General features: G+C 35.0%; 1 protein-coding gene across 1 annotated transcript in view; it reads left to right on the forward strand.

The window, feature by feature from the left end:
* Positions 1 to 614: 614 nt before the first annotated feature.
* Positions 615 to 27073, forward strand: part of Tmx4 (thioredoxin related transmembrane protein 4) — a 42750-nt gene continuing 16291 nt past the window's right edge. The window contains exons 1-4 of the mRNA XM_026385794.2: positions 615 to 981; positions 9793 to 9908; positions 23058 to 23103; positions 24729 to 24857. Of these exons, the coding sequence (XP_026241579.2) occupies positions 806 to 981; positions 9793 to 9908; positions 23058 to 23103; positions 24729 to 24857 (467 nt within the window). The 5' untranslated portion in view covers positions 615 to 805. The remainder of the gene's footprint in view (positions 982 to 9792; positions 9909 to 23057; positions 23104 to 24728; positions 24858 to 27073) is intronic.

Here is a 27073-nt window from a genome sequence, read left to right on the forward strand (position 1 = left end):
GTCTCCCTAAGTTGCTTAGGGCCTTGCTAAGTTTCTGAGGTTGGCTTTTGAACTTGAAGACTACTTTTATTTTAAGACACTAACAAAACTATAGCTGAGAGAAAGGTGAAGTTCATTGCGTTGCCAATGGCCATATTCTTATTAACTGATGCAACCATCTGTCAGTGCTCATGTTTTAATTTTCAATAAAATTAAAATATTTTAGTAAAAATTATATAAAATCGAATCGTCTAGTTTCGTCATCATCTCCAACTACGCGGTGATGCTTCAATGTATACATGCAGAAAGCACTTAAATTTTTCAGCGAGAAGCCAGCCCACCTGTCCCTCCAATTTTCAGTGACCTTAAGATTACTCCACAGCCCCCTGCTGCTATTTTAAAGAGCATGTATTTTAAATGACCGGCCACTTTTCTCTTTAGAGAAACGCACGCACTCCAACCCGCTATTCCAGGGGCCTGAGCGGTGCTGGCACTAACTTAAACAACGTTGGGTCATCTGTTTATTTTCAGAGTGGCAGTCAGGGAGAAAGGGCGGCTGTTGCCATGGCAACCAACACCCCGGGCAACTGCAAGGCGAGGCGGGAGGGGGCGTGGCCTCGGCGGACGCAGGCGGATAAGAGGCGGTGCCGGCCGCCCGCCGGTGTCGCGAGCGGGGTCTGTACACACTGCCAGGCGGAGGCGGGGCGGCTGGGCATCTCCTCTGACTACCTGGCAAGGCCCCGCCAGGCAGGCAGGCGACCAGGCCTTGGCCCTGTAGTTTCCTTGGCCCACACTCCCTGCTGGGGTGGGTCGCTCCGCGCCCAACATGGCGGGCGGGCGCTGCGGCCCACTGCTGACGACGCTTCTGGCCGCCTCGGTTGTGGCATTGGCGGCGACCGAGGGCCCCGAGCAGGCCGTGTTGCCGGCGGAGCAAAGCCGAGTCCAGCCCATGACCGCCTCCAACTGGACACTGGTGATGGAAGGCGAGTGGATGCTGAAATTGTGAGTGTGCCCGCCCGCCCCGCTCGCCACATTATCCTCGCGGGCGCCACCTTCCCGCAACCCGCGTGGTCGGCTCGCAGAGTGGTCCGGCTTGGCTAGACCTAGGGCCGGGTACCCACCCTGCCAGCGACCGGCGGCGCGGGGGCCGACCTCCTTTGCGCATGCGCGCACGACCCTCCGCGCTGACGGCTAGGGGTGAAGAGCATCCCCACACTTTTCTCACTTGCTTTAGGGGAGATTGTTTCAGGGAGAGAGAATGCAGCTTAACAAGGGAAAGAGGGTGGAGGGGAGGAAATCTGCATGAAAACCGTGCCCTCACAGGAGCGAGTATATGTGTACGGGATAATTGGCAGTCATTCAGTGACATCATGTACAGTATGAATATGGAGGAAAGGATAGGTGACATTTGTGTTGAATAAGTTACAGCAGAATGGAGAAGGGAAACCACTTTACGAATGTCTTAGTTTTTCTTTTGAAGACCTTGAGATGTCATTGTGAGAATAAAACATTAACACGCGTGCATTTTAGTTTTAAAACAGGATTACAAATAAATGCTGATACTATATAATTTTTAGAGGTCAGACTCTTAGGTGGATTTAATAATTTAATTATGCTGACTTTATAAAGATAGGTGATTAACAAATTGTTCCTTTTAGCAACAGAAGGTAAAATGTTTTCAGTGCTTTTGCTTGAAAGAGATGGGCAACTGTTTTTTAGTTAGGAGAAGGCAGAGGATTTGTTGGTTGTAGCTTTCAATTAACTCTGAATAGTAAGGGAGTGATCATTTGAAAGAAGACTTGAAGTTGACAGAGGACAGTTGTTTGAATAGACTTGAGAGACCATCATGATGGGCTTTTAGGGAAAATGAAGTTCTGGAGAAATAATGGCTGAGACCACATCTCTGTAGCCTGTGGTTTCAGGACATATATGTGTATATATATTTCCTAATATTTGATAGTTAATTTTTCATTCAGCACAAAAGACTCAAAATTGGAACTGTCTTTATCCAAGACCAAATTTTGATTCTTTAGACTGCAATTTAGATTGCAAGCAGATGCCTAATAGAGTAAAAACAGTGTTGAGATGATGGACGAAGTTGTCTCTTAACAAGTTACATTGCTCAAAGAACATAATGCATACTATCTCTTCAAATTTGCATTTAGCTTTTGGTTACAAAAAAGGGAATATTTAGAACTCAAAACAAATGCCCTTGTTATCATAATAAATCAGTAAAACTGTTGGAAGAAAGCTAGAGACACGAATAACTTATTAAAGTAAACCGCTCCACTACTTTGGAAGGAAGTTAGGAAATCATATTTAAGAAAAACTTTTAAACTAAGTGGAACTTTATGTTAGAAATGCCATGTTTCCCTCGAATAACTATAAGAACTTTAGAGAAACTGCATTTTGCCAGCTAATACTACGGAAACGTCTTTTTTTTCTAGTAGATTTTTACATCACCTTCTTTTCCTGGATGTTAATTTTCTGATTAAAACAGTTTGTGTATGTAGGTGATAACAGTCAAAGAAGAAAACCCTCATATTTAATGTTGCCAACTCCTCAGCTCCTTTGTGTTTTATGGTTTCTTTTGGAATTGCTTCTTTTTTTTTTTTTTTTTTTTTTTTTTGGTAAGTCAGAGAACTAAGAACACTAAATCAATGGTGAGTTGAAGCCCCACTAAGTTTCTAAAAATGAGTGACAGCCAATATCTCTTATGTTTGGTTATGTTGATGGTTCACATTGTACCTTTTTATAAATGTATAAGCCTAAATGGGAGAGATCATTTGTGATAAGTTTGCCATTTGTCCAGTTGTCTGGTGTAAGCTTGGACTGTGATGCAAAAAGAGTCTTGTAACCTGGAAGTAAGCTGTGTACATATTGAGATCATTTTAGTAGGAGTTCTCTTTTCATGGAGTATTCTGCAGAATTAGTGGATAGGAAATGACAGGAAAGGAAAGGATTCACCCAAATTACATTCCAATTTCTGCATACCAGAACCTCTTCAGAAATGTTTCCTCTGAATAAATACTATGGCTCTTGTCTATTTTTGATTTATTTTTCTGTATTATTAGATGATACTCCCTCTCTTCCCTTTGAAAAAAATCCAACAGTATAAAAATTTAAGATTCATTATATTATTGATACCACTATAGGCCTATGACATTCTAGGGATTCAAACATTATCAGGTTTTTTTTCTCATTAGAGAAAAACAAAATGTGTTTAAGATACTTCCCAGATCAACACTGTGCTCAAGTGAACTGGTTTTATAATTGGAGGTAACTAGAATCTGCTGATGATGTGTTGAACTACCTAAAGAAGAAATGTTGGGAAACTTTCTCATGGTATTAAATGTTTGATAAGGGGGGGTAGGGCTGTTGCTTAGTGTGAGAGCACTTGCCTGGCATGTGTGAGTTACTGTGTTGGATTCTCAGCACCATATATAAATAAATGAATAAAATAAAGATTCATCAACATCTAAAAAAATTTAAGAAAAGAAAAAAGTTTGAGAATCTAACATCACTTTGAATGACAGTTCTTTATTCATTTGCTTATAGGGAACTTTTCTTCTGGGAATCTGCTGTTCTATATCTCATGTCATATAAAGCCTCTGTAATGCAATTTATGGTTATATTTGTGCTGTTAATTTCATTTAGTTTTAAGGAACTACCAGTGTTTGCCTGGCTCTGAGACATGAAAAGATCCAAATACAAAATTCAATTTGTTATATTGTCTGTGTCTTTCAAACAGTCAATTTTGGGGATCCTTGTAGCTGAATTTCCAGTTTTAGAAAAGCAGTGCTGTGTTAAAGAGAAATTATCAGATAAGAATATATTTGCAGTAATTCATTTCTATTCTGAAACCTTTTTACAAATCTGCAAAAGAATTTTATTACTGCTTATATTTTCTTTAATGCTAAGGGCTTACTGTATTCTCTGTTTTCTCTTTTTGTTTGCTTTCATATAATCATTTTATAACACTCATTCATTTCTGCCACAGCACTACAACTGGCTTGCTGTGCTTTTTTTTTTTTTTTTTTTTTTTAAGATCTTCCCATGTTTTCTTTTCTTTTTTATGTTGTGTTCCATTCTGTTGCTTTGCAACCTTTTGCTGTTTTAAATACTTGCTTGGCTTCCATTATGTCAGTCCTTGAGAATACCGCTTTTATTCTTTTGAAACACAAGAGTATGTAATATGATACACTCTGTATACTGTTTTGGTATCTAAACAAAGCAGATAAACAAGCAGATATCCAAGTAGCTTATTTTTGACCTGCTTATCGCTAAACCAAAATGCAATGAAAAAAGATAAAAATATTTGAGTTAAATTACATTACTTCTGTAAATCAAATCAGGTTGATTTTTGTAAAATACTTTTTCTGACCTTGTTCTTGGACTGCTCATGTTTCAAAACAGATTAGACACCTGGTGATGGAGTAAAGCCTCATTTATTTGCTTAGGACCTCTAGATTTTGGAATTTTCTTTCTAGTATTCTTCTCATGCCTAGAGGGTGTATTGAACATTATTTCCTTAACTTATCTGTGTCAAGTAGTTGTCATTTCCTGCAGTTTATAGATTGTCTTGATTTTATTGATTCACTGTTAATGAGGTAGTTGCTTAAATTCTTGTTGTAGATTCGTTACAGGGTTGAAGACTTGGGAAGGTGGAGATGAATGAGCTACAACCTTGATTTTAAGGGACTGGCATTTTATAATGCTCTGAAGGAAATAAATAGCATAAGTTACATTCATTTCATTTAGCAAATGTTTGCATGTCTCATTGTCCTTCTCACTTCTATGAATGTAGTATGAAATACTAGTGAGATTGGAGTGAAGACAGAAGAAAAATTGTCCATTATTGGTGAATAAAAACTTATTTTTAATAAAAATTCCATAAAATAAATTTAAGTCCTCCCTCTGAAATGTTTAGTACACCTAATGAAATTGAATTTGGTGACTTCATACAATAAACGAATCATCACCGTGCATCTAGCAGAACCTCAGTGTACTTTGTATATTAATACTACCATAGATAACAATGGTGTGCCCAGAAATGATTAAAAACATTAAACTTATATCCAAGTTATGTAATTTAACAGCATTTTGGTTATCTGAAAAATATTTCAGATGTCTTTATGAAGCTTTGTAATTTTACATATCACTGTGACTTGCAAAATGTTTTAATAGAAAATATGTTGACCTAGTTTCCAGGAGTACAATGGTATACTAATTCCCCATAGAGACTCTGAAATCAAAGAGGATTACGTTATGTGTAAAGGACACACTTACTGGCAGATAAGATTTTTTTATAGTTCTTAAGAAAAGACTGCTACTATGAGGTAACTTTTTTTTTTTTTCAGTATTGGGAATGGAACTCAGGGACTAGAAAATGGTAGGCAAGCCCTCTATACACTGACCTGTGTCCCCAGCCTTTTAATCATTTTTTAAATTTTAAGACAAGTTTTCCCAGGATGGTTTGAACTTTTGATTACAGACATCTGCCTCTGTGCCTGTCTCCTTGTTTTAAACAATGTAAAGAAAGACCATGTTTGGTTCTTTCCAAGGAGTTTTATTTATGCTTACATGCACATGTACATAAATAAATTATATATATGTATATGTGTGGGGAGAGAGAAACGCAAAGATCACATGGTATATCTATTCCTTCATTTTACCCCTGTCAATATTTTATTTATAATAGGTTTTAAATTCTTGTTTAAATCATTATCCCTTATATACAGAAGAATACAGGAGTACACATAATTTTAAAAGCTGTGGCAACAATGGGTCAGTTCTCTTACTTAACCCAGAGCTGGCTTATCTCCACAATTGAAGGAACATGTTGGTGTATTTCACCACAACCAGCTCTGACTAAATATCAGAAATAATGGCTTTGACAATCCATAGCCCAGTGGTAGCAGCAACATAGAAAATGGAATAACTAAAATTACTTCAATGGCTTATCTGATGGTATATCATAATTGCATATCCGAATACCAGTTTCACCAAAAATCTAATTTACATAACAGTCTAGAGACTAAGGGCTTGATTTTTTAAAACTTGTGAAATTTGCAAGGTTTAATAATTAGCAATGTAGCACATGTATGCAAAGACAGAGTCCTAGAGAAATTGAGCAGAGAATATCTAAAATCCATTAAATTGTCCTTCAAGGGTTTTTCCTTATTTTTGTACATTCTTTCTTATGCCTTCTACCTCTTTCCCTCTGAATGTTGGTGTTGATGTTGTCTTTTTGTTGTTGTATCTTGAAGATTTTTTTTTTTTTAATCACAGATACCTCCATCTGTGTTCTTGCTTTAAGTGGTCTTAAGACTTAAGCAAGTCTCTCTAAACCTGCTTTCTCTCTTTGTCAGCAAGGATTTGAAGTTCAGATGAGCTGAGGTGAGGTATCATAAAAGTTTCTTGGAAACCTAGCAGAGTATTGCAAATGTAGTTTGTGTTAATGATCATTCTTACTGTGTGCTTGCTTTGTATGTATCATTTAATCTTCCAATAACCTTGTAAGGTAGCTCCTGTTACTATCTCATTTTATAGTTGAGGAAGCTTAAGCATGGAAAGATTATTAACCTGCCCAAAATCACATGGGTAATTCATGGTTGATCTGATTCCTGTAGCAGAGCTCTTATTCAAAATCCTGAAATGCCTATTGAAATATTCTGAATGATTTAGTGTTCCTTTTTCTTTAAATTTTGCCAACTGCCTAAGACTCATCTGCCTTTTGGATATTTAGAAGTTATATAGAAAATAACTGTTTTTTTTTCCTATGAAGAATGAAAATGAAATTTTTACTGAAGTTTATACATTTGCTTATCCAGCATACATTTCTAGATCACTTACTGTGTAGCGGGAATATACTTTGCCCTGGAAATATAGAGATAAAATTTTTTAAAAAAAATCCATGTTAAAAAATGTTACAGGAATGTTCTCTAGCCCATGTCTTCTAGATCTTCTGTAATGGGAAGACTAATGATCTTTTAGAGCGATCTTTGGATTAGCTAGAATAGTCTTTTCTAGAGATGTCATTAGGGAGTTTGGCTAGTCTTGCTGCTTCTGGGGCCTGATTGGATAGAGGTTTGGGCATCCTATTTCTTCTGATTTCTGCTTAATTTCCAGTATTTTACCTAAAATAAATGCATCCTTTCCCCTAGTCTTGGCTTTTTAACATCCCCACCCTACCTTTTTATAATGTGAAATATTAAAATTTTTCCTGATTGCAGTTTTTTTTTTTTTTACTTTGTTGTTGTTCTGCAAAGTGCATGTGTATAATTGCTTTGATTGTTTGAATGGAACTTTGCACAGTTCAAGATTTTAAAAAGTCTTGCGTGCACAGGTGATCTGACATCCCTTTAACCCTAAACCTTATTTAAAAATTGGATCAATTTACTACCTTTCCCCTTTACTCTGTTTCCTTTCCTAGGACTTGGTGTATGTGTTTGTTTTTTTGGCAGGCATTTTTTTCCTACTTCTTTTTCTCCCCTGCCTCTTCCCTCTTAATGCAGAAATAATTTTTGTGAAAACGATTTTGTAAAAATAATTCTGGAATTGAAAACATAAAAAATAAATTGAGCATTTTATAATGTTCACCAAAAACTTGGTTATCTCTTCAATCAAGTCTTTTAAAAAATATTATTAAAAAATCTTACTACACAAAAATAGAAGTTGTGTAGTAAATTCTCATTTTACCCATCATTCAGGTTTAGCAGTTATCAATACCTTGTCAGACTTGTTTCATCTGTACTTTCTGTCCATTATCCTTTGGTGGTATAATTTTTATACTGTGAGACTCATTACATGTGATGAATCTAGGGATAGCAATTCTTTCTTATGTCTATTTTATTTATTTCCTCAATATTTTGACATGCATTAAAGATTTTTTCAAAAGTTTAAGTAGATTAAAAAAATATGTCTAGTTGGTGGCATCCTGAAATGTTACTTAAAATGTGCCCAATGATTTATTTATTTTTGCCTGGAGTATCCTGTTCTATTTTGTGAGCACTAATTATTTTATTTTCTATTGTTCTGGGAATTATTCAGCAAAACCAAATGTTTCTCCACTTGTTCCAATGTATTTTTGTGCCATTATTCTGAAAATGTTAATTTTCCTTTTAATTTTGTCATGATAGTATTTTGAATGTATTTCAAGCATATGGTATTGTTTGTTCACAATATTTTATATTAAGCATAATCCTGCAAGCTTTGTTAAGTCTCTATACAGCTTGTTTGATCTAACTCCTTCTAATTTCAAAGGATATCTTCCTTTCTCTATTAGTTTCTTTGATCTGCTGTCACAAATTACAGACTGGGTGATTTTAAACAACAGAAATTTCTCACCTTTCTGAAGGTCAAATTTCAAAGGCCAGCATGCAGCAGGGCTGGGGGACCCTGTAGGCTCTGTAGGAGTGTCCCTTTGGTGCCTCTATGAGGTGGCTGCTGGCATCCCTGAGTGTTCCTTGGCTTGTAGCTATATTACTCATTTCTATGCCTCCAATCTCACATGGTCTTCTGCTTATTTATCTTTATCAAAGCTCCCTGTTCTTCCTCTTCAAACAACTGTTATTGGATTTAGAGCCCATCTTAAATCAGAATGATCTCATCTTGGGATCTTTAATTATATGTACATAGACTCCTACTTAAAGTAAGGTCATATTCATGAATACCAGGGCCAGCACTTGGACATGTCTTTTGGGGGAATATTATTCAACTGACAACACTTTCTGAGCAGCAAACTTCTCTGAATTCTCATCTTAACAATTGCAGATTAAACCCTGAAAAAAATTTAGAGCTTTATAGTATGTATCTTTATGGTGTTTTCCAGACATGGGAGGGCAAGGTGAAGCCACTAATGTATTGTCTCAGGGCTGTAAGTCTTCACACATATTGTTTTTCTCTGCTAAGGGTTGAACATTCTTTGTCCCCTCCCTGATGGTATTCCTGTTTTAAATCTTTCTTAGTGGCTCTTTCTGAGGTACCCAAGCTCCTCAATGTCACTATAGCATCTGTTCAGCATTCTCAATCATAGCATTTGTCACTTTGGTTGTATTTACCCATCTGTATCTTCTCTTCACCCCTGGATAATACAAACCACAAGGAAAGGAGACACCACATCTGTCCCATTTACTGTTGTGACCTCAGCTTTTAGTAGAGTGCTTAATATTTTTTTTATGTAAACATTAAATGTAAATTAATATTTTTTATTGAATAAGAAATATATATAAAAAGTGGGATTTCTGCTTGAAGGCCCAAGTATTTTTAACTCTTTTTCAATTTAAAAAAAGTATTGTATAGAACTTTTCCTTTGCTTCTTGGAATGATTCACAACACAGATATTCAGATGTTTGGAAACATGCTTGAGGACCCACTAATGACAAAACTTCTGGCCTCTCCCTAGTAGATCTACAGTTTTGATGGATCTGAAACTGGTTTGTCATAGGGGTAACCTTGTGAAAATTACTTTCCTTTAGTGGGGCACTCAAAGTGCATTCATCCTCAGATCAAAATATATTTAGAAAGTAACAAAGTTCAGTTTGAAGTGTAAGAATAGTATCGAAACATTTTATATATAGCAATAATTCCTCAAACTTTGACTAATTTTTCCAATAGAATTGATATTCATGTATTAAATTCTAGAGGGAAAATATGCTTCTCTTTTTCTATTTTAAAGGACTTTGGAAAAGCTTGATTTTTATACTTCTCTTTAGTTTAGAATTTATTTTTTCATTTAAATATTCTATTCCTCTATTTTTTCTTATAATTTTTTCCATATATTTGTGCTAATTAACTATTCTTCTCTTCTAGTTATGCCCCATGGTGTCCATCCTGCCAGCAGACTGATTCTGAATGGGAGACTTTTGCAAAGAATGGTGAAACACTTCAAATCAGTGTGGGGAAAGTAGATGTCATTCAAGAACCAGGTATTGTAAATGTTGAACATATATGCAAAAAAATCACTTTTTATTTTGTAATTTTTTTAAAGTTTATTGAAAAGTTGGGAGACTAGGACTACCTTAAATCATCAGATTACATTTTAGCACATCTGGGTCTGTCTATGTATGTGCATATGTATTTGTATTTTCTGAGACATTGGCAGTAAGTTGCAGGCATCATGACAGTTCATGCTTTACTGCTTCACTTCTTTATCATGTAAAATCTTCCTGATTACTTCCCATGGGTGAGGGGGAGTGAATCAAGGTTTTCAACCTGCATTTGTATTGTTCTGTGTTTTTAGTCTCTCTCAATTTAGAATAATCCCTTTTTTCTTTCATGACATTAATATCTTGATGAAGATAAGCCAGGATTTACCTATGTGTTTCTTTTTTTTTTTTTTATTGTTGGTCGTTCAAAACATTACATCTAACTTGAAATATCATATTTCACAGTTTGATTCAAAAGGGTTATGAACTCCCATTTTACCCCATATACAGATTGCTGAATCACATCAGTTACATCAATTACATTTCCATTGATTTACATATTGCCATTCTAGTGTCTGATGAGTTCTGCTCTCTATCCTAACCTCTACTATCCCCCCTCCCCTCCCCACCCCTCCCCTCTTCTCTCTCAACCCCCTCTACTGTAAAACATTTCTTCCTCTTGTATTGTTCTTCCCTTACCCCTCACTTCCTCTTGTATGTAATTTTGTGTAACCCTGAGGATCACCTTCCCTTTCCATGCAATTTCCCTTCTCTCTCCCTTTCCCTCCCCCCTCTCATCCCTATTAATGTTACTCTTCTTCTCCTGCTCTTCGTCCCTACTCTGTCTTTAGTTACTCCCCTTATATCAAAGAAGACATTTGGCATTTGTTTTTTAAGGATTGGCTAGCTTCACTTAGCATAATCTGCTCTAATGCCATCCATTTCCCTCCAAATTCTATGATTTTGTCATTTCTTAATGCAGAGTAATACTCCATTGTGTATAAATGCCACATTTTTTTTATCCATTCATCTATTGAAGGGCATCTAGGTTGGTTCCACAATCTTGCTATCCTGAATTGTGCTGCTATGAACATCGATGTAGCAGTGTCCCTGTAGCATGCTCTTATTAGGTCTTTGGGGAATAGACCGAGAAGGGGAATAGCTGGGTCAAATGGTGGTTCCATTCCCAGCTTTCCAAGAAATCTCCATACTGCTTTTCACATTGGCTGCACCAATTTGCAGTCCCACCAACAATGAACAAGTGTACCCTTTTCCCCACATCCTCTCCAGCACTTGTTGTTATTGGACTTCCTAATGGCTGCCAATCTGGAGTGAGATGGTACCTTAGGGTGGTTTTGATTTGCATTTCTCTGACTGCTAGCGATGGTGAGCATTTTTTCATGTACTTATTGATTGATTGTATGTCCTCCTCTGAGAAGTGTCTGTTCAGGTCCTTGGCCCATTTGTTGATTGGGTTATTTGTTGTCTTTTTGTCTAATTTTTTGAGTTCTTTGTATAGTCTGGATATTAGGGCTCTATCTGAAGTGTGAGGAGTAAAGATTTGTTCCCAGGATGTAGGCTCCCTATTTACCTCTCTTATTGTTTCTTTTGCTGAGAAAAAACTTTTTAGTTTGAGTAAGTCCCATTTGTTAATTCTAGTTGTTAACTCTTGCGCTATGGGTGTCCTATTGAGGAATTTGGAGCCCGACCCCACGGTACATAGATCATAGCCAACTTTTTCTTCTATCAGACGCCATGTCTCTGATTTGATATCAAGCTCCTTGATCCATTTTGAGTTAACTTTTGTGCATGGCGAGAGAAAGGGATTCAGATTCATTTTGATGCAAATGGATTTCCAGTTTTCCCAGCACCATTTGTTGAAGATGCTATCCTTCCTCCATTGCATGCTTTTAGCTCCTTTATCAAATATAAGATAATTGTAGTTTTGTGGATTGGTTTCTGTGTCCTCTATTCTGTACCATTGGTCCACCTGACTGTTTTGGTACCAGTGCCATGCTGTTTTTGTTACTATTGCTCTGTAGTATAGTTTGAAGTCTGGTATCGCTATACCGCCTGATTCACACTTCCTGCTTAGCATGTTTTTGCTATTCTGGGTCTTTTATTTTTCCATATGAATTCCATGATTACTTTATCTATTTATACAAAAAAATGCCATTGGGATTTTGATTGGCATTGCATTGAACTTATAGAGACCTTTTGGTAATATAGCCATTTTGATGATGTTAGTTCTGCCTATCCATGAGCAGGGTATATTTTTCCATCTTCTAAGGTCTTCTTCTATGTCTTTCTTTAGGATTCTGTAATTTTCATTGTATAAATCTTTCACTTCTTTTGTTAGGTTGATTCCCAAGTATTTTAGTTTTTTGGGGGATATTGTGAATGGCGTAGTTGTCCTCATTTCCATTTCAGAGGATTTGTCGCTGATATACAGGAATGCCTTTGATTTATGCGTGTTGATCTTATATCCTGCCACTTTGCTGAATTCATATATTAGCTCTAAAAGCTTCTTTGTAGACCCTTTTGGGTCTGCTAGGTATAGGATCATATCATCTGCAAATAGTGATAATTTAAGTTCTTCTTTTCCTATTTTTATGCCTTTAATTTCTTTCATCTGTCTAATTGCTCTGGCCAGTGTTTCGAGGACTATGTTGAACAGAAGAGGTGAGAGAGGGCATCCCTGTCTTGTACCAGATCTTAGAGGGAATGCCTTCAATTTTTCTCCATTCAGAATGATGCTGGCCTGTGGCTTATCATAGATTGCTTTTACAATGTTGAGGTATGATCCAGTTATCCCTAATTTTTCTAGAGTTTTGAACATAAAGGGATGCTGTACTTTGTCGAATGCTTTTTCTGCATCAAAGTCTATATAAGTCTATTGATGTGGTGAATAACATTTATTGATTTCCGTATATTGAACCAGCCTTGCATCCCAGGGATGAATCCTACTTGATCATGGTGTATAATTTTTTTGATATGTATTTGAATCCAATTCGCCAGAATTTTATTGAGGATTTTTGCGTCAAGGTTCATTAGTGATATTGGTCTGTAGTTTTCTTTCTTTGAAGTGTCTTTGTCTGGTTTCGGAATCAGGGTAATGTTGGCCTCGTAGAATGAATTTGGAAGTTCTCCCTCTTTTTCTATTTCCTGAAATACCTTGAAAAGTATTGGTATTAGTTCCTCTTTAAAGGTTTTGTAAAACTCTGCTGTATACCCATCCAGTCCTGGGCTTTTCTTAGTTGGTAATCTTTTGATGGTTTCTTCTATTTCCTCTATTGTTATTGGTCTGTTTAGGTTGTCTATATCCTCCTGCCTCAATATGGGCAGATCATAAGACTTAAGGAATTTATCTATGCCTTCACTATCTTCTATTTTATTGGAGTATAAGAATTCAAAATAATTTCTGATTATCTTCTGTATTTCTGAAGTGTCTGTTGTGATATTGCCTTTTTCATCCCGTATGCTAGTAATTTGGGTTCTCTCTCTTCTTCTCTTCCTTAGCATGGCTAAGGGTCTGTCAATTTTATTTATTTTTTCAAAGAACCAACTTTTAGTTTTGTCAATTTTTTCAATTGTTTCTTTTGTTTCAATTTCATTAATTTCAGCTCTGATTTTAATTATTTCTTGCCTTCTACTTCTTTTGCTGTTGTTTTGCTCTTCTTTTTCTAGGATTTTGAGATGAAGTATGAGATCATTTATTTGTTTTTTTTTTTTTTCTTTTTTTGAGGAATGAACTCCAAGCAATGAATTTTCCTCTTAGAACTGCTTTCAATGTGTCCCATAGATTCCGATATGTTGTGTCTGTGTTTTCATTTAACTCTAGGAAGTTTTTAATTTCCTCCTTGATGTCTTCTAAAACCCATTGATCATTCAGCAACCTATTATTCATTCTCCAAGTGATGCTTGATTTTTCCTTCCTTCTTTTATCATTGATTTTCAGTTTCATTCCATTATGATCAGATAAGATGCATGGTATTATCTCTACTCCTTTGTATTGTCTAAGAGTTGCCCTGTGACATAGTATATGGTCTATTTTTGAGAAGGTTCCATGTACTGCTGAGAAAAAAGTGTAACTACTTGATGTTGGGTGGTATAGTCTATATATGTCGATTAAGTCTAGGGTATTAATTGTGTTGTTGAGTTCTATAGTTTCCTTATTTAACTTTTGTTTGGAAGGTCTGTCCAGTGGTGAGAGAGGTGTGTTGAAGTCTCCCATGATTATTGTATGGTGGTCTATTAGACTCTTGAACTTGAGAAGAGTTTGCTTGATGAACAAAGCTGCACCATTATTTGGGGCATATATATTTATGATTGTTATGTCTTGTTGGTGTATGGTTCCCTTGAGCAGTATGACGTGTCCTTCTTTATCCCTTTTGATTAACTTTGGCTTGAAATCTATTTTATTAGATATGAGTATGGACACTCCTGCTTGTTTCCGCAGTCCATATGAATGGTATGATTTTTCCCAACCTTTCACTTTCAGTCTATGTATATCTTTTTCTATCAGATGCGTCTCCTGTAGGCAGCATATTGTTGGGTCTTGTTTTGTGATCCATTCTACTAGCCTGTGTCTCTTAATTGGTGAGTTTAAGCCATTAACATTTAGGGTTAATATTGAGATATGGTTTGTTCTTCCAGCCATATTTGTTTATTAATGTTACTAAACCTGATTTGTTTTCCTCTTTGATTACTTTCCCCCCTTTACTGTCCTACTTCCCACTGTCGGTTTTCCATGTTATTTTCTATTTCCTCTTCCTGTAATGTTTTGCCAAGGATTTTTTGAAGAGATGGTTTTCTGGCTGCGAATTCTTTTAACTTTTGTTTATCGTGAAAGGTTTTAATTTCATCTTCCATCCTGAAGCTTAATTTCGCTGGATACACGATTCTTGGTTGGAACCCATTTTCTTTTAGCGTTTGAAATATGTTATTCCAGGATCTTCTAGCTTTTAGAGTCTGTGTTGAGAGATCAGCTGTCACTTCGAATAAACCTACCAGTTCACGGCAGCTCTCCTCCTAAGGGAATTTTGCTAGAAGTTCCTCCGTAGGTAGGCTGCATCTGTTCCAATGGGTCTTTCTTATCCCGTTAAAGTGGAGACATTGGAATCGCTGCTTCCTCGCCAGCCGCCATGTTGGATCCCCCCTCTACCTATGTGTTCCTTATGGTGATATTTAACTTACTCTCGTATTTTATGCATTTTCTATAAAGTGGGATTTTGATCCAGAGGTATAGTTCAATTCTGGCTAGACATTATGGCAATAGTACTTCATAGGTGATACTCTGACTTTGTGTTGCATCTCAGCAAAAGCCAAATGTTATCACCATTAGTGAAGTTAATTGTGTGCATTTGGTTAAGGTGGTAACACTAACTATCTAAATATTTTAGAAACAACCTGCTTATTAGCAAATAATCAGTGAAATGATACTTTAGGATTTTTAAGATTCATGATGATTTTACCTGACTCAGTGGGTTCCAAAATGGTGAATATCTAATTTTGTCATTCCATCTATACTTATAAGCTCTGAGGACTGTAATTTTTTAAGAAAAAGAATCACTTCACCAAAGAGTAAAAGCGAATACTTCATATTTTGGAAATCTAATATACAATAAATTTGTATTTGTAGTTTAAAAATAACTTTGTGTATTATATATAAGTTGAGAAGTTGTGGGCTTTTATGATCTAAATCTCTGAATGTGCCTATTTTTCAAAGTTTATCAGTCATCTTATAGAAATTCAGTTTTTAGCTATGATGTCACTTTATAAGTGAAAAAGAAGTTAAGCGTGGAAAGGTAGCTATTTACCTTTCTATAATAACTGTGAATTTAAAAAAAACTAAGTAATGAAGTACCATTTACTTGGACAAAAGAATGGATGATATATGTTAATACGGACATAAGAACAAACCCATGGAGAGATATTTTTTATTATAAGCCATGTAAGCCATGAGTCTTCAGGCTTCTACCTTTTAAGCATTGGAACAAAGTTGCTTCTGTCCATCCTGTACTTGGGGATGGACAATTATAATTATTAGTTCTTGGTTTTGGCTGTTTTTGATCAAGAATACAGTAAGAGAAATTTCTTTGAAGAAATATTTTTAAAACATTTATTGTTAACTTAAAGTTTTATGTAGATGTAAACTAATTATATTTGAAATACAAAAAAAATGACTGTTTCATCTGGTATTTTACAAGAATAACTAAGAAAATAAAGTTCAGTGAAATAAAAGTATTTTATGTATTAGCACAATTTTTTAAGGAAAAGATTCTAAAATTATTTTAAATGATAAAATCTTGAAGACTGCAATTCATAAATACAAATTAGGAGACAAAGTTATACATGCATGAATGTTTGAATGTCCTAGAGAATACAGTCATGGGCTACATAATCATGTTTTGGACAAGGACAGGCTGCATAGATGACTGTGGTACCATAAATTCTTATTGCCTAATGATGTAGATTGTTTGTAGAATATAGTTTGTGTCAGTACATTCTATGATGTTCATACACAAAAAATTACATAATGATGCATTGGCAGAACATGTTCTGATCTTTAAATGATGCATGGCTATATGCTTCTGATTATACTGTTTTAAGTTTATAATTTTACTTGAAATTTCAAACCTCATGCTTTCATTAACCCTTTAATAGGACTTATAAAATGCATTCAACAAATATTTGAATTCCTACCATGCATCAGACTTGAAAAGTAAACAAGGAATATAGAAGGCTGGTTCTTCATTGAGCTTACATTCTAGTAAAGGAGATAAGTAGTAATAAATACAAATAAAAAATAATGTCAGATAGGGTTTGGCGATAAGAAGAAAATAAAAAGGTAAAAATTGTAGAAATCAATGGGAGAAACTTTTTTTTTTTTTTTTTTTTTAATAGGATGGCCAGGGAAGAAGTCTTTAAACCAGAGGTCTTGATATAATAAGAGAGTGAACTTCAACAAGATTTGGGGCAGGAGCATTGCAGGTAGAGCAAACACTATGTGCAGGTAGGAGTATCCCTGGCTTATTTGCAAAAGCAATGAAAGGGCCAATGAAGTGTACTCTGAATGAATGGAAATGGAGGGGTAGCTAGGCAGCAGACTATGTAAGTGTCTTTTTGGCCAGGCAAGGAGTTTAGATTTTATATGAAGGATGATAAGAAGAAAGATTCTGGAAGGTTTGAGTAGGGAAGTGACATGATGTGATTTTATGTTTTAAAAGAATTCCCTTTGGCTGCTATGTGGAAAAAGCTGACTGTAGGGAGCCAGAAATGGAAAGTAGGGAGAACAATTAGGGTGTTAATGCAGTAATTCAGAGTTGAGAAGACTATAGCTTAGCTTAGAAGCAGTAATGGTTAAGTGGTTGGATTTGAGAGTAGGATTTCCTGATGGATTGTTTGTAGAATGTAATAGGGAGACAGGAGGAAGTTCTGAGGAGGAGCATATTTGGGATGGGTTAAGTTCAGAGTGTTAAATAAACATCCATTTAGAAAGAAGCTAGAGAGATGTATTTGAGGATCATTTGTGCAGATATTTGAAACTAGAGAAAGGAAGAATTGAGATTGCCTAGGGGGCATGTGCTAGAGAATGAGAACTTGGGCACTCCAACATTTGGAGGATAAGAATTTTCAGCAGAGAAGTAGAAGCCAGTAAGGTAGAGGAGAGGGGTGAGGGGAGAGAGGGCGCAAGCATGTATATAACCTGGTACCAACTCTCAGGCAAACCTATGTGGCAGCTTGTCCCTATGCCTAGAAACAATTTTACTATTTATTTTTACAAAATTTATTATCCTGAATGAGTAATGGAAAACCATTGAAATGTTATTGATTACTTTTCCCCAAGTTGAGCACTCTACTGGATATTTTTCTTTTTTCTTTCTTTTTTTATTAGTTGCTCAAGACAATACAATGATCTTGACATATCATACATTTGATTCAAATGGGGTCTGAATTCTCATTTTTCCACACGTACAGATTGCAGGATCACATTGGTTATACAGCCACGTTTATACATATAGCAATACCAGTGTCTGTTGTATTCTCTACTGGATATTTTTCTGTGCAAATTTCTATTTGGTTATAGAGCTTCATTTGCATATTCTTTCATCAAGACTGACTTGCCACAGGCATGTTAGTCAGTAGTAATTTCATTTTTCTCTAAGAGTAAAATTTATAATCAGGAAAGCAACAATATTTTTAAGTGTTCATACATAAGAAAATGCATTAGTCATGCCCATGATTCTTCTCCTTTATGTATTCTAAATAAAAGATATTTCACAATTATGAAAACAGACATTATAAACATATTGTGTTTTTATAGCTGAGATGTAGAATTCAAGGAAAGGACAAGCTTTAGATTCTAAGTTACATTACATTACATTGGCTGTTTAATACTGTATAGATAGGGTGATATTTCAGTTGGGTTCTCTTTTTGAAATTGAATTTTATGTACTTGAACCTTTTGTTCCATACAGATGAGCTTAGTTGACAGGGATAGAAAAGCAGTAGCTGCTCATACATCACCCATGGGTGATGGCTATGTCACTGGATTAGAAGGAAACCAGACCCTACCTCAGCTAAGAATAAACATTGTTCTTAAACCACAATTTAATACAGCAGAAGTCAGTTTAGTTTGCTGAACTTCAGTTAGTGTTATATTTTAAATTTTATAATATAACAACTTTGTATTCTACTATAATTGGCAACGTTATTTCAATCTCAAAGATTAGGTTAGTTCTACTTTTTTTAGTTGTTGTTTTCCTTCACTTTCTTTAGTGATAACTAGAATTTAATAAGCCTTTATTTTTGTTTGTAATTGTGTTAGGTATATGCATTTTAGCTTTATAATAATTCTGTGAGGAATGACAGTAACTCAGAAAACTTAGCCTTAGGAGGTTTAGTAACATGACCAAGGTATCACAGCTGATAAAAAGTAGAACAAAAGCTATTAGTTTTCTCAATATTGACCTTAATTTCTATTGTGTTTTTGCATACCAGTATAATTTTTTTCCTCTAAGTTTTTAATCTTTATGTGTTTTCTGATAAGAAATTTAAAACTTTGTGTATTCTGGATTTATACCCTTTTTACATTGTGCTATAGTCTTTACTTTAAAGTAGAAGCCACCCTTACAATAGAAAAGTCACACAGAAATTTTGGGAGTGTTGGTCAGACTCTGAATTTCAGAATCCACATGCTTTTTGCAGCTTGCTGCAGTGAATTATCATGTGCTCCTGGAAATGGCTGCTGCCATGCTGTTCTAATTCTTTGCAAAATTCACACTTGGCTTACTGGTTTTAAATTCTGAAGTCCCAACCTCAGATAGTTCCTATATGTTACAGAGTGTTCATATTTTAATTTTGCAGATAATGAAAAGATGTCTCTTGTTGCTTTATAGCATCAGTATAAAAGGTTAGAACATGTTTGGAACACTGGCATGGATTTCCTATGGTGTCACATCTGCAAGGGTTTTAGTAGTGTGTCACACTTCAAAGATGACATTGGCTCTTCTAGATTTTGTTGTTGGTTTTACTGAATTCATCCTCACTGATGGTATATTATTATAGAATAAACTGTACTCATATCTACAGTCCTATTATGCCGCAATCCTATTCTTAATATTCCACACATGTATTGTCATTTGAAGTCAAATTGACAAAAGCAAGTATAAATGAAAGCAATCTTGAGATGGTACTATTTATTAGCAGTAGTCTTTATTTTAAATGAATCATTTTATGGCCTTGTAAATTGATACAGTGGTTACAGAAAACAAATCAGCAGTTCATATCAAGAGCCATAAAATTTTCCTACATTTTAATCTAGCAATTTTGGCAACAAGTGTTTTAGTATAACCCTCTAGCCTGAACCAGAAAAATGCAGTAAAATTTTAGAGACTATCTGTTACTTGTTTCGTTTTCTTATTTTCTTTGTACTCATTTATTTTCATGGATACATTTATTTGTATGGACATAATTTATATTTTCCAAAATAATGTGCAGTTTACAAAGAACTGCAGACAAAATTAGTTTGTGCCTATCACATCATCTTATTTAATCAGAGATTTAAATATAAAATATCGGAGCTAGCAATTATTAGTATTTATCATATATCAGGTACTGAATTCTATATGTTTTAAAAATATAAATATAAAATTATTTAATCCTAAATACTAATTGGTAGAAAATATGGTGCCTATGTATAAGAAAAAAAATGAAGCCCAGAGAATTTAAAATTATCCGGCTGGGGGTGGCTCAGCTGTAGAACGCTCACCTCACATGTGTGAGACCCTGAGCACCACATAAAATAATCGATTCTCAGCACCACATAAAAATAAATGAATAAAAAGGTATTGTGTCCAACTACAACAAAAAATAAATATAAAAGAATTTAAAATTATCTACCCCAGATTAAAAAGGCAGAAGTGAGATTAAATCACAGGTATGCTGGCTTCTGAAATTGGAAGTATTTTCTGTATTGTGTAAATAAATATTTAAGAAAATTTTTGTACTTTTATGCATTTACTTATTTATTGCTATAGCTGATGATGACTAAACATATATAAAGGACTTTAAAAGCAGATTAAGAAAATTGCAGTGATATATAACATTTATTAGAAATTCCATTTATTCTGACAAAATCTAAATAAAAAAACTTTAAGAACAAATGAGATACTGTTTATTTTTTATTCCAACTAAAAAACCATGTAAGAAAAATGTATTTCCCCAACACTATAAATCTCAGATAAAATTTCAGGAGAGGTATAAGAATTAATAGCTAGGAAAGAAGTAAAACATGACACTATTTGTAATTATTTTAAATCAAAGCATGTAATAATTTTTAAATACTTAGAAATACCAATACATTTCTACATGGCAATTTAGAGTTGAAAGTTTAGTACAGCAGAGGTATCCTTGCTTTTTATTCTGGTGGAATTCCAAGTCACGTCAGAGGTGAAAATGCCCTCAGAAGTGCTTGTCAAAATAAAATCCTCATTTGACCTCTCCTTGGGTCACTGGCATATTTATAGCTGACAAAACAATTTTTTAAAAAAGGATAGAGTGAAAAATTTTTATAGTAAATGTTTCTTTTTGTGACATTGACTTTTATACCCTCAAGTGCTGTGTTTTCTTAAGAGTTTTATTAGAGTCCATTTGTTCTGTTATGAGAAGAAATACAGAATCTTCCTTTAAGAAGACTTATTGTTGATCAGTAAAGTATTATGTTGAATATAGATTTAATTTATAAAATGAATTAACAGTAAATCTCTCATGTTGTTAAAAGGAACACTTCAGTATTTCAAAGTTCAGGTGACTTTCAAGATCTAAAATTTGAGCAAGTTTACTTTAATAGTTATTTCATTTTGTTTGGATTATTCTTGAATGGGAAAGGTAGAAGTAATGAGAAATGTTAGAATGATGTCTCTGTTAATTTTATATGCTGGGTTCTTTTGCATTCCTTCTCTTTACTCATTTTGATGCCCTCATTAATACAATTTATTTATAAAATATCATTTTTATAAACATTTGAAGGGCAGGGATCTGTTCTCTACTTCTAGTCTCATTAATATTGTTTTATGCCCCTTTTTCTCAACATCATCTATCTCTGTTTATAATCATGATTGTGACTATTTGATTAAATTCTTTTCCTTTGCCTCCAGATTGTAAGCTCTATGAGAGCAAAGTTCTCTGTCTTGAACAATCATCATAGTTTCTGCGACAAATAAGGTTCTTAGTAAATATTTGTTGGAGTTACTAAGGGTTTCATAATCTTTGCCTTTAAATATATGTAGTATAGCATTTTATTTGTATTGAGTGTTCAGTAATGTTTGCTAAGACAAATTGGAAAAGCATGGTTTATATAAACCATGCTTTTATATATATATATATATATATATATATATATATACACACACATATATGTATATATGTACATGCATACATAGATATACATACATGTGTATGTGTGTATATGATATATGTGTGTATGTATCTATATGAGATATATGTGTAATATGTGTGTATATATACCTACATGTGTGTACACACACACAACACACACATATTCCTTTTATAGTACTTGGGAATTTTATGAATGTACAAAGATTATATGTGATCTTATACAGTTTATATTCTTTACTCTTCTTTTTAAATTGATAACTCATAATAATATTACCTGTGATTTATTGAGTTCCTCACTTTTTATTAGGCACCAGACTAAGCTCTTAACATCCTTGATGTAATCTAACTTCAGAATAATTCAGTTAGATTTATTTTATTTCATTTCATTTTTTTGATACTGGGAAATTAACCCAGGGATGATTGACCACTGAGCCACATCCCCAGCCCTTTTTAGTTTTTATTTTGAGACAGAGTTTTCTAAGTTGCTTAGGGCTTCAGTAAGTTGCTGAGGCTAGCTTTGAACTTACGATTCTCCTGCCTCAGCCTCCTGAACCACTGGGTTTGTAGGTATATCCAACTGTGCCTGGCTCAATTAGGTTTTAGTATACCCATTTTATGGAGCAAGTGACTGAGACTTAGAAAGGTACATATATGATTATACCACAGTAAATCTCACCATCAAGTATATCCACAAGACACTAATAAAAAAAAAACTATAAGTAAAGAACAGAAAGATCACTTGAGTATAGGGAATGGAATTGGGGGTAGGAGGAAAGGAAGGGAAGGGGACTGATTAGAACAAATTATATTTCATGCTTAGAACAAAGTGTATTCTATTGTCATGTAAAACTAAAAAGAACCAATAAAAAAGAGAAAAGTGAAATAATTGATCTAAAGCCATAAAATTAATAAATAGGGAAGTTAGTATTTAAGATTGTATGACTTTATAGGTATCTTTTCAACCTCTCTATATTACCAACTGGCACATAGCTAGGAAATTCCAGCGTACACATGGAGGATAAGCAAATTGTATGTCAGTGACTATAAAGTGTTATGTAATCAAAATATATAAAAATAATGTTTCCTTAAGTCAAAAAAGAAATAATAAATGTGATTCAAAAATTTTAATTATTTTAATAATTGATTATAAATATAAAGGTAAGTTTGAGGAAGCTTTTTCTTAGTACTTAAGTTGCTCGGTTTACTCTGAATTTGACTTATAACCCTTTCTGTTTATGCTTCTTATAGGTTTGAGTGGCCGTTTCTTTGTCACCACTCTTCCTGCATTTTTTCAGTAAGTAGACATAATTTTTCTGGTCTTGCAAAGATTATAAATCAGTCAGTATATACCAGGTATTCTGAGGAGTTTTTCATGACTACCACTAGTTTAGCAGAGTGTTTGAGGAGAGGAAAGCCTGCATTGCTCTGAATGATAGATGTCAAAATATCAGGTTGCCTGAAGTGCTGTGGAGAAAGAGAGCCTAATATCAGATGGGGAAAAAGGTATAAGTAGGGGTCAGAGATGATTCTCTGACCCCTATATATAGATATAAAGTATGATAACTCTTAATGGGTACGTAGATATGAATTAAACCAACAAGGTGAAGAAAATCTTCCCAGATAAAGGAAATAGCATAAATAAGCTCAGAGAAATGAGACACCTTCTGAGAATTTTAACGGTTTCTGTATGGCTGGTCCACAGGTACGGTTGGATCATGCTGGGTGATGAGACTAGAGAGATTCAGTAGCAGGGGAAAGAGAAAGGAAAAGATGGATTTCAGAGGTTCTTATAGATGAGATTATTGGGGTTTGGTGACTTATTATCCAAGGAAGGAACAGTCTGTGATGACTACCAACAGGTCATTTAAAACTATCATGTAATATTTCTGGCCTACAAAATCAGAAGCCCTTAAAATAAAATGAGACCAGAATGGAGAATATAGTGTTAAGTGCTTATTTTGATTCCAAATGGAGAAGTTCCAGTGGCAGTTTGATGTCAGGATCTAGAACTATGAAGAAAGATTAGACTGGAAATACATGTTGGGGATTCCTTGGGCTTGGGTAATATCAATTGAAATATATGTAGGGAGAGCATATACAATGAGATGTGAAGCAGGTGAAGGCTAGAGCCTGGGGTTGACCAATAGGACATCTGCCAAGGAAGACAGTGATTGAGGAAACTGAGAAGGGATGGTCAGAGTAGTAGGAATTCAGGCTTAAATGAACTGGGAGTGTGGCTCATTAATGGATCAATTACCTAGCATGCACAGGGCCATTGGTTGGATCCCCAGCACTCCCCTCCCCTCAAAAAAAAATGTCAAGCTAAGGGAAGAAGGAAGGAGTGTCCAGTAGTCAACAGTGCCAATATCATGTGAAAGAAAAATGTTAGAAAAGTACTCCATTGTCGTGGCATTTACGAGTCATTGGAGAACCCCAATCAAGTTCAGTGGAGTTGTAGGAGTAGGACCCTCCCTCACAACAGTCTCCCTGAGTGGTGAATGAGTAATGAAGAGAAGAAAATGGTAAATGCAGACACTTGCCCTGGTGAGACTTGACCATGGTAAGAAGGTAAGAGGGAGGGAAGACTGAAGGCGATTGTGAGTTTTTTTTTTGTTGTTCTTGTGATTCCCAGTGGATGGACTGAATGCCATAAGTTTGGAAATGTGAATACAATATTTTAAATCTGATAATAATGGCTATTTTGCTTTTAGGCAGAAAAATTAAAATAATTCTAGCAAAAGTAATGAAAAATAATTTGGCAAATTAAACACTGTCGAGAACTTTGCTTGAAGTTTCAAAATGTTAAATGCTTTCAGTTTTAGAATTTCTCATGTATAGCCATACTTATTTTGATTTTTATGATCTATAGCCAGTTATATTTTGATTTATTTCTATTCTACTTGTTCTTATAATCTGTAGTGCAAAGGATGGAATATTCCGCCGTTACCGTGGTCCAGGAATCTTCGAAGACCTACAGAATTACATCTTAGAGAAGAAATGGCAGTCAGTTGAACCTCTGACTGGCTGGAAATCTCCAGCTTCTCTAACGTAATTTTTAAATTTTTTAATGATAAAGTATTAAAAACAAAATACTAGGTATCAAGTTACCCTGATGGAGGGGAGGCTTTCTGTAACTCACAGAAATCTGGCTAGTCAGTTCCCAACAGAATAAAAACTACCTGAAATACAGGTGGATCATAAAATCAGGCCCATAATTGGCTCATGGAGGGTTTCTGATTTTATGATCCACTTGTATTTCAGGTAGTTTTTATTCTGTTGGGAACTGAGTAGCCAGATTTCTATGGGTTACAGAAAGCCTCCCCTCCAGCTTTTGCCTATTGACCACTTTCTCTTTATAAAATATCATATTGAATGCCAGTTGTTTTTCTTTCTTTTTCTTTTATATTATTGGTAAGATAGAGGAGCAGTTCTTTCCTGAATTATAGTAATTCAGGAAATAATTTATAAAGGAATAAATTATTTGTTGTGTTTTATGTGAAAATAAAGCGTATGTGGTTTTTAACTGCCTGGCAGAATATTAGTGGCAAAAACTTTTGGCCATGATCATAAACTTTATAATACTTGGCAAGAAAGATAAGGCCAGATCATGATAATTTTTTCCATAGTTGGTTTTAATTTCAAATAGACATATTTATAATTAATTTTATTTTAACATGCAGGCATAATTTCCCTACTAACATAGGAACAAATGGTTTAATATTTCAGGAATAAATCATCTAGTGGCTTCTATATTAATGTTCAAGAAACATATAACTTACCCTAAAAGCAGCTTACCTCTAGCCTTTCTTCTACAAATAATTAAGCCTTAATTTTATGCCAGATGTTTTTTCAGGGTGCTAGGTATTTATCAGTGAATGAGACAGACATGATCCCTCTATTATTTTTAGGTAACTCAAAGTGAGTAAGATTAGAAAAAACTGGGGATATCAAGAGTCATAATCTGGATAAACAAAAATAGCATAGTTGGTTCAGTTCCCAGCACTGCAAAACAAAAACCAACTTACCAAACAAACAAAACTGTACTTTACTAAGATAGGTAGAAACTGAGGGGTTCTGGGCCTATTAATTTAGAAGGGAGGGTTTAGGAGGAATTGCTTGGAGGGAAGAACTTGAAGTGTGAGATCTGAGGGAGAAGGACTAGCCCAGGTAAAGAGCAGGGGAAGACTATTCCCAGCAACAAGTATGGCATGAACATAAGCCCCAGTCTGGTAAGCACCTTGATGTACACGTGGAGCAAAGTGGTGACCAGATTGGATCATGGTGCAAGGGAGAAGAGTAACATTAACTTTACAAGTAAGAGGCAGGCTGAAGCTAGATTCTGTAGAGCCTGTGACCCTAGAGTCAAACTTGGAAGTTATCAGTCCATGCAATGAGAAATGAATGAATGATCAGAGTCTAGTTAGAAGTATTTCATAGTGTCCATCTTTTGAGATGATAGCTTGTAGGAGAGTGACAGTGGTGGAGAAGGAGAAATGAATGGATTTAAAGTATGTTTTGAAGGTAGACTTGGCCAAGGTGAAAAGAGGGAGAATTCACAAGTGAAAACTGGGTTTCACATTTGAGTAGCAGATGAATCTTTGTATTACTTACTTATTTAGGCAAGAGAAGATCAATGACTCTGTGTTGGACTTATTGAATTTGAGATGTAGACTTTGTAGAGCTGTTAAATTGGTTACATGGAAATGGGTCTCCATGATTTCAGGAACACAAATAGAGGTGTCCATCTAGGACACGCCTACATGGTGTTTAAAGAAGGGGAAAAAAAAAAACACCTAGAAAGAAATAGGATTGCTTAGTATTGATCCCGGAACTATTTCCAAATTAAGATTTTGCATAGAGAATAAGTCAGCAAAAGAAAACTCAAAATGAATGCAGAGAGGCAGGAAGAAAAACGGAGTGTACCATTTTCCAGATAACAGGTACTCAAGAAGGAAGGAGTAGTTACTTGTGTTCCTGTTACCAAGAGATTAAGGAAGATCAAATGGTGACATGGACATAGAAGTGAGATCATGTAATATTAACTTTACAAGTAAGAGCCAGGTTTGAATGTTAAGAAGATATGATACGGAAGAAATAGTGAGCACTATTCTTTGGAAAAATTCATCTGTGAAACTGAAGGAACACTTGAGGTCTAGGGTTGCTCTTTTTAAAAGATGGGAGGAAATATATATGCATGCTGAGGAGAGATGTCCTGCAGAGATGGAGTAACACTGGAAGAAGGGATTATGGAAAGAATCAAGTCA

Source organism: Urocitellus parryii, chromosome 6, assembly GCF_045843805.1.
Source record: "Urocitellus parryii isolate mUroPar1 chromosome 6, mUroPar1.hap1, whole genome shotgun sequence".
In the NCBI taxonomy this organism is placed as follows: Eukaryota; Metazoa; Chordata; class Mammalia; order Rodentia; family Sciuridae; genus Urocitellus; species Urocitellus parryii.